This window comes from Malaya genurostris, chromosome 1 (genome assembly GCF_030247185.1).
Source record: "Malaya genurostris strain Urasoe2022 chromosome 1, Malgen_1.1, whole genome shotgun sequence".
Classification (NCBI taxonomy): Eukaryota; Metazoa; Arthropoda; class Insecta; order Diptera; family Culicidae; genus Malaya; species Malaya genurostris.
The window spans coordinates 75,065,391-75,085,310 of NC_080570.1; the positions used below are offsets into that span (position 1 = coordinate 75,065,391).

The following is a 19,920-nucleotide window of genomic DNA, read 5'->3' on the forward strand; positions in this document are numbered from 1 at the left end:
GTAAATTGACATCTTATGAACCATTAAGGAACTCTCAAACCTTTCCGATCCGTTTCGGTATCGGTACTAGTGTTTACAAGTTGCAATGACGGCGAAACTGATTGATCAGGTGTAAATACACTCTCAAATCGCGAAAGGTTTGAATGTACTTAGATTTCTCCAACTTGGACACAGATGCCACATTCTAACTAAGAGTGTGAGATGTGTGTTTCTGGAAGAGAACGGTTCACGTGGACCATTTCATACAACAACACCTAGTTTTTCTTCACGAAATACATGTAGTTTTTGTTTCCTGGATGCGTGCTCAACACTAGAAGGCCCAAAACTTAGTATAGACCTAAATTGATCAAAAGCAGTCAAAATGATTGGAAGAAAAAAACTGTGACAAAATAACTAAAAGCTAGTGCAGTGTGCCTTAGTGCATATACCGTTAAATAAAGAATAAAATAAGAGCACAATTAAGCAATTATTTTCAATTGATATTATTATTGTTATTGTAATTATTACTATTTATTTATTCTTGATAAATTATCAGCTTGAGATATTAACAGGTTTCTCTGGCATATGTATGGGGAAATGCTCCTTGGTTTCTAGTAGCAACATGCATCGAAAACCCTTCTCAAGCAGATTTGCGATCGGACGTGGCCGACGTCGGTATTGCTAAAATCTATGCGTTTTGCATAAGGGGCTGTTCATAAAAGACGTCACGCCGCAAGTGGGAGGGGGGTGTTTCATAAAACGTGACCTTTTGTGACAGGGGGAAGGGGGAGAGGTTTTTGGAATGTGACGTAAAATATTTTCAATCAGCGCATTTTTGAAATACCTAATTATATTACTGCTTTGCCCTATTTCCCGAAAAAATCTCCAGAATACACATTTACATTCTATAAGAAAACGTGTATTTGTTGATGTAACAGCTTCTTCTTGTAAATTCGGAAATGAATGATGCAGGAAATCATTTCTGTTGTGATCAGCAAAAGTGCACGGAGGAGCGAGTAAATTAGCGAAATAATAAATTTTGCCTAATATGAGTAAAAAAGAAAAAGATGCCTTCAAACGGTTTAACTTAAGTTATGCACTGACAATTTTTTCAGTAATTTGATTTTCTAGCACTGATAATAGTATATCATAAAAATTTCTCTTATCTGATTCTGATGCAGTTTATTAAATTGTACTCCATTTGAAAAATGGCGAGAGATCAACGATTTCAGACGTAGATCATGTCATGTCTTATCTTGATCATATGTGATTTTCCTCCACTAAAGCTTATCGAATCATCCAATGATTGAACTTACATAAATCAAGAATCATTTTAGCTCAAAATCACTACTCATTGTGTGACGGAAGATCAGTACCGATTTTGATCGATGTGATTTAAAATTCACTGATCAACTGATCATGAAAAGATTCTCCGGCAGTGATCTCGTTTTGATGAGGTTTTGGTCTTTTTTCTCAGCCCTGCATGCTACACTAAGGAAATATTATTCTTTACCTAAAACAATAATATATCTGTGTACCCCTAGGAGGAGTAAAACAGATGATTTAAATGTTTCATCAATTCCAACCAAATACCTTTGTTAATTTATATAATTGATATTAATAAAATAATTCCGATGATTTTGTAGTTTTAGGGATATTTTTTAATCTAATGACAGCATGTAATAAATCGATTTTTCCCTCATATTTGGATGGTTTGTCATACATATTGAGAATGTATTGAGATGAATTTTATTTAATTTGAATTCGTGAAATATGACATAGAGGGGCTGGAGGGTTTTTGATTCTGTGACAATTTCTGACAAACGGGGGATGGGTAAAAAATCGTCAAAAAAGGCGTGACGTCTTTTATGGACAATCCCTAAGCACGTTGCTTCAGAAAAAAATGCAGCAAGCTTAATTGATCCTGATCACTAACGGAATAGCAACACACGGGCGGTTTCTAATGTTAATGCTGATGGTACAATAGACTTCTTTAATTATCTGCTACAATGTTTGAAAAATGTAATAAATACCATCCAATTTTTAAGATAACCGATTTCTAAGTTTCATTTTTTTTAATAAGATAAAAAAATAAGTCAATTTTACAGTTTTTACTTCTTCCATAAAGCCCCGCCAGTTACCTAAAACATTGCCGAAAACACCAAATCAGTCAATTCCCAAGTGTTGATTTGTATACTAAATTTGGCCGCACTGCGTGTGATAATTATTTCTCACATGAGATTGGTGCTAACGGGCGACGGTGAGATAACAATTATGGCCCTTCTGGCAACTAGGTTTTGTGATCACGATCGACAATATAGCGCTCCCGCTCGCTCCGATCAGTCAGTAGAAATTAAACTAGTGAAGCGAGCAGATCGCACTGTGAATAGTCCCGCAGAAAAGCAATAAAGTCAAGTTTAAGTTGTTCAAAGTTGTTCAAGTGTAATTCGTATGTGCTGTAATAAACCAACTTACCTGTTTAACCTGGAAGAGACTTTATTACTTACCTGTGCTGCAGTGATCCGAAGTACTTACCTGTGTGAAGTTCTCTGTTGACCTGAAAGGTAAAATTACTTGCCCGATTGTGTGAATCCACTACTGGTACATCTTACCAAGCGATTTTCTGCTGCTGGCTGCTGCTTTTCGGTGCACCGTGAGCATACCTGTGGAACGGCGAATAGGGTAATGTACCTATTGCTGCTTGTGCCGTTCGGAGAAATTCTGGTGGCAAAAGAAGATAATCACAACGTAGGGTAAGCGACATCATAAATTGGTGCCGTGACCAGGATTTTTCGTTACTCGGACCGTTTGTTCTTGACGTCGCCATTTTGGACGCTGGTTTGAAAGCGATACTCCAAGTTTTTGGATCCCGATTGCTGATAATTCATTATACAAGGCTCAATTTATTGGGCATCAGGTAAAGAGCTGTCCAATGCACTCCGCGGGTATCACAGGTGCCCTTTAGATGCTTTCTTTTTTCTTTGCATGCTTTAACAATACGAATTGTTCCTGATTCGGCCATTGCTACCATTCATTGCGGAGCTTGGCTTGCTTCGAAGCGCCATTTTGCTGTTGAACAATTGGACCATTGTTACCCGTGGCGTCCCAAGCTGCGGCGTGAATCACTCCAGTTACACGTGGCCTGTTTTCTATTGTTGCTGTGGTGTACCTGTTTGTTGGCCATTCCAGTTACCATCGGACGATTTTGGGAGCTATTTCTGCCTTTATGGTTTTGTGCTCATTCCTGCTTGAGTGTTGCGCGTGATTCGGCAGTTTCGGAGGATTTTGGCTCGGTTGGTGTTGCGGCAGGTTCCAGTTGGCTGTATATAATACAAGGCATTGCTTGCCTTGGAACAGGTGAGCACCTTTCCAAGCCTTTTGTTACTTTTTTGTGGGTCTACTTGTGGTCTTTGATCGACAGGTCGGACATCTTTTCGGACACGTGCAGTATTCAACGTTCTGCTTCATACAATGGCGGAGGAGCATTCCAGAAACCAGTTGCTTCACCGACGAGAAACTCTTCTGGCTGCTCTGGGTCGGGCAGAGGATTTTGATGCAGCATACGATGCACATCGTGATCAGGGTCAGGTATCATTGAGGCTGGAATACCTGAACGGAGTATGGAGCAACCTCGAGTCGATACAGGCACAGCTTGAGGACATCGAGATTACCGATGAAGGTAGGACAGAGCATGCAGCTGTTCGAGCTGAATTTGAACCACGTCTGTTTACAATAAAGGCAAGTCTTATGTCAAAACTTTCTCCTATTCCTAATGATCGTAGCCCTGTACCCCCTCACGTTTCTTCCACTCTCTCTGGTATCAAGTTGCCAACGATTTCTTTGCCCGAATTCGATGGAGATTATATGCAATGGCTTGCATTCCACGATACATTCTTGGCGCTTATCCATTCTAATCCGGATGTCCCGGATATTCAGAAATTTCATTATCTGCGGGCGGCTATCAAGGGCGAAGCTGCTCAATTGATTGAATCCATTGGAATTAGTTCTGCCAACTACCTGCTAGCTTGGCAAACATTGGAAAATCGATATTCGAATGATTACCTTTTACGGAAACGTCATCTTCAGGCACTCTTCGACATCCCACGCATGAAGAAGGAGTCCGCTGCCTCGTTACACGGGCTGGTTGATGAGTTCGAGCGGCATACAAAGATTTTGCATCAACTGGGAGAGCCTACCGATACTTGGAGCAGCATTCTGGAGCATCTACTGTGTATGCGCTTACACGACGACACGTTGAAGGCGTGGGAGGATCATGCGTCGTCCGTAGCGAACCCGGACTACGCCTGCATCATTGATTTCCTGCAACGAAGAACTCGGGTGCTGGAATCAATCTCCGTCAACCACCACTCAACAGATTCAGCTTCAAGTTCTGGCAGTTCATCTCATACACTAAAAAGGAACCATTTCCATTCACAGTTTCGCCTTACTTCGTGTGCCTCTACTGCTGGTTCTGGGGAAAAGTGCATTGCTTGTAGCCAATCGCATTCCTTAGTGAAATGCCAGAAATTTATTCGTTTATCAACAAATGAACGTCAACAGTTTGTCATTTCGAAACGCTTATGCCACAACTGCTTGAAAATTGGTCATTTTGTTCGCAATTGTCCCTCCAAATTCAGCTGTCGTAAGTGCAACAGTCGTCATCACACGCTTCTGCATTTCGGTCAGCCAGACAGTTCTCCAAGAAGCAATAGGGAAGGAATTTCGTCTAGCGCAAGTGCTACCGCCTCTGGTACGCCATCTAGTGGGCCTTCTACGAGTGAATTGTCTACACAGTTAACTGTTGCCGCTACTGAAGATACACCAGTGATCGAAGTCAGTTCTACTCTTCAGTATCCCCGAGAAGATGTCTTTCTGCTTACCGTCGTCGTTAAGGTCGTTGACGCTTTCGGTGTTGAACATCTAGCTCGTGCGCTTTTGGATAGTGCGTCTCAGCCGAATCTCATCACGAATCGTATGACACAAATTCTGCGTTTACGGAGACAGCATGTGAACATCACCGTTCAGGGAGCTGGTAAGCTGTCCAAACCAGTACGTGAATCGGTTTTCGCTCAAGTATTTTCAAGAAAGGGAGACTTCTCGTGTGGTGTGAATTTCCTAGTGATGGAAAATGTTACGGCCAATCTCCCTTCGCAAAATATCTCGACCGAGGGATGGAAGATACCGAAGGAACTGTTTCTAGCAGACCCCGCTTTCAACAAAAGTCAACCAATCGATATGGTTCTGGGTGCTCGACACTTCTATTCATTCTTTCCCAGCGCTGCACGCATTCAGCTTGACAGTAACCTTCCGCTTTTGGTTGACAGTGTCTTTGGCTGGATCATTGCGGGTTCTGCTAACTCGTATTCCAACGATCGGATTACTACTTCATCCACTTCGTGCGATGCAGCCGTTGTTTCAATGATTTCACTGGAAGATTGTCTGGAAAAGTTTTGGAAGACCGAAGAACTGGCAAACAACGATAGTTATTCAGTAGAAGAACGGCATTGCGAGTCATTGTATCAGTCTACCGTATCTAGGAACCCCGAAGGCCGGTATGTAGTTCGCTACCCCCGGAAACCCGATTTCGATGGAATGTTAGGCGAATCCCGAAGCAACGCTCAACGACGTTTCGAGTACCTGGAAAAGCGTTTGGAACGAAATCCGCATCTAAGAGACGATTATCATCAGTTTATGCGAGAGTATCTCGCCCTCGGCCACATGCGACTGGTCGTAAAGGACGACGAACGAAACTCTCAAGTCTACTATTTACCTCACCATCCCGTAATTAAGGAAGAAAGTTCTACGACTAAGCTCAGAGTCGTGTTTGACGGATCTGCGAAGACTTCTACCGGCTTCTCTCTCAACGAAGCTCTTTGCGTCGGCCCTGTGGTGCAGGAAGATTTGCTGAACATCATCTTGCGGTTTCGAACTTTTCCTATCGCTCTCGTCGGAGATATTGCTAAAATGTACAGACAGGTACTGGTACATTCGGACGACACTCCGCTGCAGCGTATTTTGTGGCGATTCTCAAAACAGTGTCCAGTACAGACTTACGAACTCCTGACTGTTACCTACGGCTTAGGACCATCCTCGTTCCTAGCAACCCGGACTCTTCACCAGTTGGCAGATGATGAAGGTGACCAACATTCTGTTGGAAGTCAGGCATTAAGCAAAGGTTTCTACGTTGACGATTTCATCGGTGGAGCTGAAACTGTTGAAGAAGCTATTCTTCTACGATCAGAATTGAATGATTTATTGCAAAAGGGAGGATTCGAAATTCGGAAATGGACATCTAACCGGCTAGAAGTCCTGAAAGGTCTCAACGATGACCAGATTGGCACGCAATCCACATTGCACTTTAGTCCCCACGAAACCATCAAAGCGCTTGGAATAAGTTGGGAGCCTGAAGCAGATTGCCTTCGCTTTGATTCGCAGATTCGAACAAATCCTGTTCCACCAACTAAAAGGTCTATTCTTTCAGACATCGCCAAGTTGTTTGATCCTCTCGGACTCATCGCACCCGTCATTGTAAGGGCAAAGATCTTAATGCAAGAGCTATGGTTGCTGTCCTGTGGTTGGGATGATCCAGTTCCTGAACCAATAAAATCAAAATGGGAAAATTACCACCGAGAATTGACAAAAATAAGCAAACATCGGATCGACAGATTTGCACTACTTCCCGGTTCCGATATTCAATTGCATACGTTCGCAGATGCTTCCCAAGCAGCATACGGAGCATGCACGTACGCTCGCTGTGTGAACAGCCAAGGAATAGTTCGAATTCAGCTTCTGGCATCGAAATCCCGAGTAGCCCCGTTGAAACGAATTACCATCGCCCGTTTGGAACTGTGCGCAGCCGTACTTGCGGCTCATTTACACGCCCGGATTAAAAATGCTATTGACGTTAATGTTCGTACTTCTTATTTCTGGTCAGATTCGGCAGTAACTCTGCAGTGGCTGCAATCACTCCCGAACGTTTGGCCCACTTTCGTTGCCAATCGGGTCTCGGAAATACAACAGTTCACGCACGGTTGCCAGTGGAAACATGTTTCCGGAATTGAAAATCCTGCCGATTTGGTTTCCCGTGGTATGTCGGTCGACGATTTCCTCAAAAGTGCTTTATGGAAATGCGGTCCAAGTTGGTTGCCTTCGCCACCGCAAGATTGGCCAATTTCGATTCCACTTGGCGTGACCGCGGACGACCTGGAGTTAAAAACTACTGTAGCCGTAACTCAAACAACTTCAACTATTCACCCATGGTTTTTACGCTGGTCTTCCTACAGTCGGCTTCTTCACGTCATCGGATACTGCTTGCGATTCATCGTCAACACTCGCTCGAAGTCACGAACTCAGCCTTCACAATCATCTTCGTCCTTAGGCCAATCACTAACTGTTGCAGAACTTGCCAAATCCAAAACAGTCCTCACTCGACTCGCTCAGCATGATGGATATGCTGCTGAAATCAAACAGCTGGAAAAGGGAAATTCTGTATCGAAACAATCGAACATTCGCCAAATGAACCCATTCATTCACCAAGAGAGAGTGTTGAGGGTGGGAGGTCGCTTAAATTTAGCCCAATTGCCTTACCAAGCAAAACATCCGTCCCTAATTCCTAACAATCATCCTTTCACTCGCCTAATTGCTGAACATTTTCATCGTAAATTACTTCACGGCGGCGGGCGGCTGCTGATCAGTGCAATTCGCGAAGAATTCTGGCCCCCAAACGGCCGTAGACTGGTTCACAACATCGTAAGAAATTGCTTTCGTTGCAATCGCGTCAATCCGATACCTGCCCAACAGCAAATTGGTCAATTACCTGTACAGCGCGTCATTCCAAGCCGACCATTCAGCATCACAGGCGTCGATTATGCCGGCCCGCTGTATCTGCGTCCGATACACAAACGTGCTTCACCTGCAAAAACTTACTTGTGCCTTTTCGTATGTTTTTCCACCAAAGCAGTACACCTTGAGTTAGTCAGCGATCTTTCTACTCAAGCCTTTTTATGCTCTCTTCGACGCTTCATCGCGCGTCGTGGTTGTCCTGCTCACATACACTCAGACAACGGTAAAAATTTTGAGGGAGCGAAAAACGAACTGATCGAATTATTCGCCAGATTTAAAAACCGATCAGAACAAGCCGAAATAATCTCTGCCTGTGCTGAGCAAGGTATCACCTGGCATCTAACACCACCCAAAGCCCCTCACTTTGGTGGTTTGTGGGAGGCAGCAATCAAGGTAGCGAAAAAGCATCTCTATCGTCAACTCGGATCGTCCCGCCTCACGTTCGAAGATATGTGCACAGTGCTCGCACAAATTGAAGCAATCATGAACAGCCGGCCTCTGCTTCCACTCACCGAAGACCCCAACGATTTGGCTGCATTAACTCCAGCGCATTTTCTCATCGGTTCGTCACTGCATGCCCTGCCCGACCCAGATCTACAAAGTATACCAGCAAACAGACTTGATCACTACCAGCAGCTGCAAGTGCATGTGCAGCGCTTTTGGACACACTGGAAAAAGGAGTACTTACAGGAGCTACTAAAAGACACCCGTGGCTGGCAGCGCAATGACAACATAATTCCAGGTAAATTAGTCATCGTAGTAGACGAACTTCAACCTCCGATTCGATGGCCTCTTGCTCGCATCGAATCAATTTTGCCCGGTAGAGATCAGTTAACTCGCGTAGTACAACTTCGCACTGCTCGCGGAATCATCACTCGTCCCATCGCAAAAATCTGCATGTTACCTGATTCTACGACAGTCCCAGCAAGCGAAAAATCACCAGTAAACAACAACGATGCATCAACTATCCAAAGGAGTTCGGATACAACTTTAGTTTAAGTAAAATACTAATTTAACACTTGAAATGTAAAGATAAATTTATTTGTACACTAGCTATAAGTCTATGTTACGTGTTTAAATTTTCTATGTTGAACATAATTGTTCAAGGCGGCGGGTATGTTGATTTGTATACTAAATTTGGCCGCACTGCGTGTGATAATTATTTCTCACATGAGATTGGTGCTAACGGGCGACGGTGAGATAACAATTATGGCCCTTCTGGCAACTAGGTTTTGTGATCACGATCGACAATATAGCGCTCCCGCTCGCTCCGATCAGTCAGTAGAAATTAAACTAGTGAAGCGAGCAGATCGCACTGTGAATAGTCCCGCAGAAAAGCAATAAAGTCAAGTTTAAGTTGTTCAAAGTTGTTCAAGTGTAATTCGTATGTGCTGTAATAAACCAACTTACCTGTTTAACCTGGAAGAGACTTTATTACTTACCTGTGCTGCAGTGATCCGAAGTACTTACCTGTGTGAAGTTCTCTGTTGACCTGAAAGGTAAAATTACTTGCCCGATTGTGTGAATCCACTACTGGTACATCTTACCAAGCGATTTTCTGCTGCTGGCTGCTGCTTTTCGGTGCACCGTGAGCATACCTGTGGAACGGCGAATAGGGTAATGTACCTATTGCTGCTTGTGCCGTTCGGAGAAATTCTGGTGGCAAAAGAAGATAATCACAACGTAGGGTAAGCGACATCACCAAGGTTTTTAGTAAGGCCGTTCTAGATGCGAATCTTTTTTTTTTGGTTATGAAAATTGTTCAAGCATAATTTGAGTCATATCACAATATACAAAAATATATCAACTTTCAATATAAAAGTGAATTCTCAAGTAAATTCAGTAGATGATAATCAATAGATTCGACATAACCGAACATTTTATTAATTTTCCACTAATATACTTAGACATATGAATAAAATTTATGAAAAGCAGACCGAATACAAATATAAAAAAAATTAACGCTGCTATTATTTCGAACAGCTCTATACATAAATGTGACTGTAGTTAGAGCAACATGAAAAATAAGAAAAAAATTCTGACTGCTTCCAAAATCTTTTCAGGATCTTGTTCTATCTTCTACAATATTTATTATTACAGTTAAAATGATTCATTATCATAATAACCATTTAATTATATACTTTAACCACGATATCAGAGTGACAGTGTTAAGTGGAACATCCATAAAATATATATAGCATATAGCAAACCAGATAAATTTACTCTGGTAAAATTGTAGAGATTGTATTTGTTGTGTTGTATGCGCTTCAATTAGTAACCACTCACGCCCTCAGTGCAAGGAAAGAGTTTTCTGTGGAAAATAATAATAAAAAAAAGAAATAGAACTTTTCGCGCTTGATTCTCTGGCTGCGAAGCTCGCTTTTACTCATACCCTTTCCAGAGCAAGTAATCCACAAATAAAGTTTGCACTCTGTTATCGACGCTGTTACTCTGATCCAGGAAGCGCAACTTGTCTTGATGCGCTTCATGCTAGGAATAACGAGTTTTCCTGTTGTTTTCAATTGTTCCTACTGCATTACCCATTCCCGGAAAGTGTTATTATCGTCATGCTCATCTACCACCCACACACCGCATCGCTGGCGATCCAATCTCACATTTCATGCCCAGGCGGGTTCCAATCCTGGTTACAACCTTTTCACGGTTGACTTCAACCGCTATACTAAACATTTTTATCATTCTCTCTGCATTTCTTTCTCTCACTCTATCTCTCTTTTCCAGCATCCCCCAGTGCAATTTTTCTTAGATAATCTAGAGCCCGGCGCCTCGTACCGGATCATCCTGTTTGCAGCGAACGCAAAAGGTCGCTCCGAGCCAGTGATAGTGGATGATATCACCTTCAAGGGTGTAGCCAAGTACACTGGTGAGTAGATTGGTGCCACTACACAAATCGTGTTGAAATTTTGCACTCTGGCTGCTCGACTCCCTGATGGGCAAGTTCCGGCACACCTGCAGAGTGCGCGCAGCTGTGTATGTATGTATGTATGTGTGAATGTGTACACTGGAGGGTAAATTGTTGCTGATGATATCTGCCATGACAGGACCCGTATATCATTCGCCAGTTGCCGACGGATTACACCCGTTGATGGATGAGGGGTTTTTCTCAACTCACTGAAATGGTCTCGTGAGAGCAATGATTTTGCTAGGTTTCCATTCATGACTATGCCCGTTAAGTTGACCTTTCGAACAAGAGTGATTGGTGCCACATTACAATCAAAAGACTATAAATGGCGATCACAACGAATATCAGTGTTTAAAATGCTTTTGAGATATCTGTCAATTTCGTGTGGAACGGGGCAAACGATAGGAATTCAAATCAGCACAGCCTATGTGCAAAAACGTGAATAGATGAGGTGTTAAAACCATAAATGTTGCACAGGTGCAAGCATGATCCAATCGTCTATTGATGCAATAAATGTCTGCATTAGCGCAAAAAAACTGATTAGCACCATTTCGACCAAACTTGAAATTGTTGTGGTATCTGATGAGGCGGAAACCGGATTTGTGCAATGAACAATCAAACGAATCTTTTCTATTTGATATGATTTATATTTGGTTAAACGGTTCTGCATAGATGATTGAGCAATTCCTAGTGGATCGGTAAAATTACTTTGTTTATCATTATCAATTACCATATATCATTGAAACAAAAACATTTTATTATTTTGTGATTTATGACTATACGCTGCGGAAAATCTGAATTTTTAACTTTTGCAGACCCATTTCAGTGATGCAATAGAAACTCAAGCTCAAGCTAAGATGAATAAAAAATCATTTAAAAACTTTTTCTATTTGCTTGACTGATCAGTTTGATACGGAGAAACATTTTTGAAAATACCTTAACTGTAAAATATAAATAAAAATAACTAGAAAATATTGACTATCTTTATCCTTCCATTTATCACTTTGTTAGTTTAACCCAATTAAGGTTTGGGGGGGTGCTTAATTTTTACTGGACTTTAGGTCTTTTAATCAGAAGCAAATGAACTGCTTCATTTTGAAACCATGTGAATGAAATAGTGCCGAGTGCTTCAAATGAAGGCACTTTAAGAAAATTATTTCGATTTGGTTTTGATAAAATCTCGAGCTTGTTTTCAAATATCCCTTGTCATATTTTGGACCAAACCTGAGCATCAATTTAACGAGTCACCTTTTTCTTTTTGCCTTTCTCATAGAGAAAGGCTATGTAATTACTTTGAAAACCGACCCATCGAAACTGTGGAAGCACGCGAATCTATAAATGTCAGAGAAAGGTTGCTGCTAGACAGCAAATTTCTAACAAAGCGCTATAAAACGATTAGAAGTTTTAACTGGTTTGCTTTGATCTAAAGTGTCATGCGAGTTTGACTATTACCGTTTTCGTTTATTGATCAGAGCAGCCCGAAAGCTGACCCAGAGTTGCCCAAACAACGTTTGATATGTTTGTTTTAGCAACTTGCGGTCGCTCTAGATCGGACTCAAATCGCGTAGTTTCGCTCTGAAAATTTTTTCGGGTCGCACCACGCATCCATGCAAGTTTGTTCATGTTTTCTTTTTTTCATGAGTTGTTGTTTAGGGCGCGTACCACGTGTTCGTTTCACTCGGAGTCAGAGTCGCCCGCGTCTAGGTTCAAAAACGAAAACCGTATATGTAATGTCGTTTTCGTCTGAGAAATCTACAACTACCCCAAGGGAAATTTTTATGATTGGGATTAATTTCTAATTTAAATAAGATGAACTCGATTAATAATAAGAAAAGGTTTATCGCTTCAACCGAAATCGCAGTAACCAACTCATTTTTCTTCGTAACAGCTCAACCGATTTTCTCAAACTTAGAATCAAATGAAAGGGCCTACGTTCCTTTATAGAATGGCTGAATTTGATTTGGATCAGGATTCCGGTTCCGGAAGTACAGGGTGATTAGAGTTTGAAATTTTAAGCCGTCGTATAGTGCGACGACGCAAAAGAGGTAACAAATCTTCTAAATTGGACTCAAAACTGTTACAATTTGTAGATCATGTAAGTTACTGACCATGAATCGACTTCGCCTATACCAGACCCCGGAGTGGAACTAACTAACTTTATAGATATACTAAATTTGATCTGGATCTGACTTCCGGTTTCGGAATCATATGGTGATGAGTGTTTATAATATCAAGCTGTTCTCGTAGTGCGACGGTGCAAAAAAGTTTCCAACTTGAGCCCAAAACTTCCGATTTGTAGGTCATATTAGTTGCTGGCCATGCTGGACTTTGGATATACCTAGTTCCTCCAAAAACTCTATAACAGAACACGCTCACTTTTCTCCACAACGCACAGTGGTCCCAATCATGTCAAAACACGCGTGCTTTTATTTATGTTTCAGGGGTTAATTTTGGAGCTTTCATGTCTTCAGAAGAATTTCTGTTTGAAATAGTCCGCTTCTATCATTATAATTAAAGTTGACATTAATCCTCCTACAAGTGAGTTGAAAAAATTATTTTGCATACAATACGAGATAGAGCATTATGTCTTTAGAAAAATTGTAGATCATATTCAAACAAGAAAACATGCCGAAGACATGAACACTTTAAAATGCATTGGTGTCGAGATATGATGCACTGTTTATTAAGGAACCCCAAAATCAAGTATTTCCATCATAAATTTTTTCATGGAATTTTTAGATTTGTTGGAGGATCTACAATTATATTTTAACTATCACAATATATATTTTTGTCAAAGACTGCATATTTTTAAATTCACAAACTAAAAAGTTTTTGAGCAATTTAATTTCAAAATACTCTACATATTCAAGTACCAATATTTTGAAGATGTGGGTATATGTGAAATCAATTTCAACAAAGTTTGAAAGTATGGTTAAAACACTATTAGAAAAATGAGTAGTCACAACTTAAATTTACTTAAATTTATATGAAAACACACTTTTAAATAAGCATGTTCCAACATAACCCAATATGCATGTAGCACCTTAACACACAGTATTCGTTAACCTTGCACCTTAAATTCAATATTGATCAAAGTAAGCGAGAAAATAGGAGCAGAAAAAAAACAAAATAAACAAAAACGGAGAGGTCTCCTGATACAGTCCCGAGCAGATGCACATAACAAAATCATAACACAAGTATATCAACAGTTGATATGTATAACAATTTGTGTTATTTTGAGATATTTAGCAAATTAAAACAGTTGAAAGTTCAAACTTATGATAACAATATAATAACTAAATTAGTAATGATGTTTTTTTTCCATTTGCAAAACTCATTATAACGTTCAATAATTAAAAAAAATGAGTTCTTACGCTGCTTTATATCGAAATATTATGATCAGAATTTCAAAAAACTAAAAGAAGAAGCCAGATCACTTAATAAATTATTCATTTAATGCAAAAAATCTTTCAACAATTTTGGATTGAAACGATGCTAAAAGTTGGCTGTGATATAGATTTTCTGTGTTAAATTTGCTTTCTAATTTATTACAACAATTGTTATAAGTTTCTGCTTTCGGACTTCTGTAGTTATATCAAATTCAATAATAATTATGATACAAACGCTTCAAAATCCGTTACGATTCTGTTCCCGCTAGAGTCTTTTTTGTTATGATTTTTGTTATTTTAACAGCTTACCAGCGGAAAATATTTCAAAATTTGTTACAAAATATTTCTGAAATAAATTACTCCAGTTGTTATAATTCTGTTATTACCATCTGATCGGGGTGTTCCTTACAATAAAAAATGAAATACAAACCACGAAACAGATTAGCAATATTTAATTGAAGAAAACGTTGAATACTTCGTCTATTTTAGGAAACTCTTTTTGCTTTTGTCTGAAGTATTCAACTGCTCCTATTTTCTCGCTAACTTTGATAAATATTGAATTTAAGGTGCAGAGTTAATGAATACTGTGTGGGTGCTAAATATATATTGGGGAATTTTGGGACTTGCTTTTTCAAAAGTGTGTTTTCATATAAATTCAAGTGCATTTAAGTTGTAACTACTAATTTTTCTAATATTGTTTTGATCATACTTTCAAACTTTGTTGAAATGGGTTCCACATATTTCCACATCTTCGAGATATTGATACTTGAATATGTAGTATTTTGAAATTAAATTGCTCAAAAACTTTTTAGTTTATGAACTTAAAAATATGCAGTCTTCGACAAAGATATGTATTTTGATAATTAATATATAATTGTAGAACATCCGAAAACTCTAAAAATTCATTGAAAAAAGTTATGATGGAAATAATTGATTTTGGGGGTCCCTAATAAACAGTGCATCATATTTCGACACCAATGCATTTTATATTGTTTATGTCTTTGGCATGTTTTCTTGTTTGAACATGATCTACAATTTTTCTGAAGACATAAATGCTCTATCGTGTATTGTATGCAAAATAATTTTTTTATCTTACTTGTAGGTAGATTAATGTCAACTTTAATTATATTGAAAGAAGCGGACAGAAATTCTTCTTAAGACATGAAATCTTCAAAATTTACCCCTGAAGCACAAATAAAAAAACGCGTGTTTTGACGTGATTGGGACCACTGTGCGACGGCTCAACCGATTGTTACAAATAAAAAGCCCAAATAAAAGGTAATCCGGAACTACAGGGAAAAGTGTGTTTAATTTTTTTTAATGTTTTATATCGTTTATTTATGCCCGGCTTTAACCTAATTTTGGTCGTTCGTCGGGTATGAAGTGTGTTTAACATTTCAATTCGTCACTCAGACCGATACTGCAAAAAACTGAAAAAATCTAATTATGTCACGAAAATATTTCGATTTTTCGGCTTTGCTAGTTTGTGCCCGAACAAATGTCCTTGTTCCTATTCAATGAGCGGTTTTTCAAGACGTTCGTCTCGAAAATTTGTTTTTTTTTTCAAATCAAAAGATGGTTTCTCGTCAAAACATTTGTTAATCGTCAACGGCCAATGTTTCGAAGGTTGGTCGTTAACGAAACGAAAAATAAATGTTTTGACGAGAAACCAATTGACCGAAAAGCTATCTTTTGATTTGAAACAACATTAATTGGTCGCAGCAACATCAAATAAATTTGAATTTTTTGTCCGCAGCTGCAAATACTTGGTCAGATCATACGCTTTCTTGTGAACTTATCGGCCAAAACGAATTTGAAGCTTCCTCAATCAATAGCTTTACAAAACTTTTAACTGGGATGCTACCCGAAATCCACATTCACGTACGTTTCGTCGTTTATGAGAATGTAGTTTTTTGTTTTTTGATTCGCGATTTGCTTCAATCTTCGAAACAAAATGAATCGTGACGAAATCATCAGCACTAAAAGAAGAAACAATTCTAAGCCAATTGTTGTCAAAACATTTCAGATTCGATCACTTGAGGTACTACAGTGAATTGAATAGTTTTTTACAGATATTAAATAACTCATGCTTTATAGCGATGACTTTTGAAATTAATTCGAATTTAAAAAGGGCCAAGATTTGGAAAACAATCGTTGGTGAAAAACGTAAATGCAGCTTTTTTCGGCTAAGATTGTATATTTCACTTGAAACGCACACCTCTCCTAGTAATTAAAATTGAATAAAATTTAAACTTACAAACTGTAAGTAACCCGTAACCTAATAAATTTTCAACACCACTTATCGTTTACGACAGGTTTGTGTCTTGATCTGCTGAATGCATTTACGATTTCTTTACTCTACTGTAGGAGTGAGGTTGCACTTCTGCTTCTCTGCCGTCGTTGTCATGCTCTTCTTCTCTTCCAAATTAGTCAAACAAACCGGTAAATTACACCATACAGGCAATATAATACATGAATAAATTGCGATAGTTTTATTTTCTATACAAACCAGGAACAATTGCAAAACACTATCTACAAATCTCTATTCAATCTCTCTGGGTGCCATTCATTGCCAAAGAGCACATTCTGTCTTTCTCGATGCCTGCATTCCCAGAGACAGTTAGAGCTAACAAGTAGAAATTTATCAGATCAGAAACTTGTCGAGTACTAGTGTCAATTTTGAACATACAACCATTGCGTGGAATGTATACACGCAATGTATTCTACGGAGAGTGCATTTGCTGTATTTCATCTATTCAATCCTTCCATTGACCGTAGCAGATACTGCGTACAGACGATTCCCCAGTCATCCGTTTAATCCCGTCAACTGGACTTGCGTTTTATACACGAAACGCTGCAGGCAGCGATGAATTTGAAACCTGTTCTTAGTTTATGGATTGTGTCCACAGCAACCACGACGGTACACGACGGTAGGGAGTACATGCACTACTGCTGATCCGAACATAACTTCGGCGCCCTTTTTCGAATCATATCGATGCCCGGACCGGAAGCTTGCGTTGCCCTGAAAAGGCCCGGAAGCAAACTGCATCCTTTCATAAGTATAAATTTTCCGAGCAGTACTAATTTGTTCCGATTCCCATCATACATTCTGATACAATGCTTTTCCTGTACGGGGGGGAACCTCTGATACCAGTTTTTCCTCACTGCGCAGACATTTTCAAAAGGAAAAGCTCAACGGGGAAAATGTAAACCTCCACTTTCTCTCGCACTGTCGAAGCTATATTTCACCAGTCAACGATAAACGGAGGAAATGTACACAAAGTATAATAATACAATTTATCATACTTGCATAACAGCAACATCACGCCATTCCTCCCCCTCCCCCCCTTCTATTCTGCCAGCGGAGAAATCCAGCTAGCTTCCCTGGTTGTCTGATGTGGCCGCTTGAGGCCGGCTGCAGAGGAGTCGACCACTCATGTTTGGCTTAGGGTAGCTTTGGGAGGCAATAAAGGCTTTATAACGCTAGTCAGGCCAAAGATACAATGCAGAGTTCACATAGTGATGCACTTCTCAAATGGACACTACTATTCACACGTTTTTGTGAAATCGCTCAAATATGCCAGTATCGAAGCAGTTGGGTTGAAGTTTTTCGAAAGGGAGAAGCGGTCGTACTGCAGCTGCGAATTTAGGTCCTGTCTGTGGGTTCAGCTGAACAGCCCAGAGTGAGCGAGTATAGCGAAAGAGTAAAAAGGCTCAGAGATAATACGTTTATATTTTCCGTGATTTATAGGTGTATCCAACGTTATGAATGTTCCTTTATCGCCAGTATTAGCCGCATTAACACTTACGGTAGCGATTCTGTTTGCCGTAGTCTGCATCGTGCTTGCTACCATCTATCGACGACACGCTAGCAAGTAAGTCCAAAAAACACCGGATAACGAACATTTTCCCAGTACCGGAAAATCCTTTTGTTCGATGTTCGCTAGCTTGTATGTTTATTATTACGACACATTATCGTTCATCTTGTTTAAGTTGCTTTCTACTACTAATCATATCCTTCCCATGGTCATCGTTATTAGGAATTCGTCCAAGAAGCTAAAATCTGCCAAAGGTTCACACCTCACCCCTATAGACTGCCAAATTGACTCAACCGCTCATCATCATCACCAGACGCACGATCCAAACGGAATCCAGACACCATTGGTGGACGGAAGTGGGACTTTCGGTCGGCGGAGTCCACAATCGTCCGGTGAGCCACCAGATGGTGATGAAACTGATCCGGATGTTATCCCCAATCAATATGGTAAGTTTACTGTTTTATCTCTGCATGCAATTTGCTATAAATATGTAGCATAATGAAATAATGACAAATACTATGAAATAATTATGTTTGATTTTTTAATACAAGTACAATATGTAAGGCCTTGTTTAGATTTATTCTAAATGAGTTATTATATTCTTATATCTAAACGCGTTCCAACATTCTGATTTATATTTGAGCAAATTTTAAACTTGATTGATTGGAATCATTTTCCATTACGACATCGATATATTTTATTATTCAGTTCGTGCTCGCATCTCATCGGACACATTCGCAAATCGTTTACGGTCGAGACAACAGAAACAAAGACAATACAGTTTAGTGAACAATAGAGTGTACGAAATGGGCAAATACGATTTAACAAAGTCTGAAACTTGGCCTACAAGACCAAATTCAATTTGTATTGATTTCAAGCGCTGCAAAGTTATACCAGCAGCAAATGAAATTGAAATCTTGCTTAAAGAACGAATGCATCTAGACGCTAATAATGTAAGTGAAATTCAATTCAACAAGGCGTCTAACTGTGTGTACATTATGTTCAAACGTGAAAGAGGTGCAATTGCATTCGCTTCGGCTAACAACGAGGTGCATAGTGTTGAACATGACAATTTTAAATATAAAATCCCTGTGTACATGGTGGACAATGCAATAGAAGTACGCGTGCATGACCTTCCCCCGCAGACCAGCGATGGGTACGTTCGGGAAAACATGTCGCAGTACGGTGATGTTCTTTCCATCGAAAGGGAAATATGACGGAATTTTTTCCCCGGTATCCGGAATAGCGTGCGAGTGGTACGTATGCAACTACGTAAAGCAATTCCATCTTACATCGTTTGTGGTCAAGATGGAACACATCCGTGTAAAACGCTGATTACGTATGAAAATCAACTGGTTACATGTCAGTTTTGTGAACGATCTGCACACTACGGTAAACCTTGCACTGAAACTGCGAAAACAAACAAAAACCAGGACAACCGCTCAACAACGGAAACTACACGGAAAGACCGAAATCAGCATTTTGGCGGAAAAATTAGTTGAGTTTCTGATTTTAGTTAGTTATTTTCTGAGACAACTAAAAAAATCTTACTTTTGCTAATTTAGATTTTTTAATTCTAATTCCCTTAGTAATAATAAAATATTTGTTGAAATGGCTATTTTTTTAGTTGAATTCACCGATTAAACGTGCTGTCATTTCTTAGCTATATTGAATTGGATAAATAAAACGTTGTTTTCAACCAACATAAATGGTTGAATTGGTTTCTGCAATTTGCAGCTATATGGCGCTCTGTCACCGAAAAAACGTTAACACCGTAATGACTACTAGCCACTAGATGGCACACTATTACCGAAAAAAATATCAGTCGTGGATGTCTTTTCTATATTGGCAGGTATAAATACGATGTTCTATTAGAGAAAAAAAACTTCTTTCTGAAAATTTTTCTTCTAAATCGCTGTTTTCTTCATTCGACTTCGCGAAATCGACTCTCTCACTGAAAACTTTGAGCACT

At 39.6% G+C, this 19,920-nt stretch overlaps 1 protein-coding gene across 4 annotated transcripts in view; it reads left to right on the forward strand.

The window, feature by feature from the left end:
• LOC131440500 (titin) overlaps positions 1–19,920 on the forward strand; it is a 350,616-nt gene that overhangs the window by 289,700 nt on the left and 40,996 nt on the right. For all 4 annotated transcript variants that reach the window (XM_058611823.1, XM_058611822.1, XM_058611825.1 and 1 more), the window contains 3 exons: positions 10,561–10,702; positions 17,882–18,005; positions 18,171–18,394. In XM_058611823.1, the coding sequence (XP_058467806.1) occupies positions 10,561–10,702; positions 17,882–18,005; positions 18,171–18,394 (490 nt within the window). The remainder of the gene's footprint in view (positions 1–10,560; positions 10,703–17,881; positions 18,006–18,170; positions 18,395–19,920) is intronic.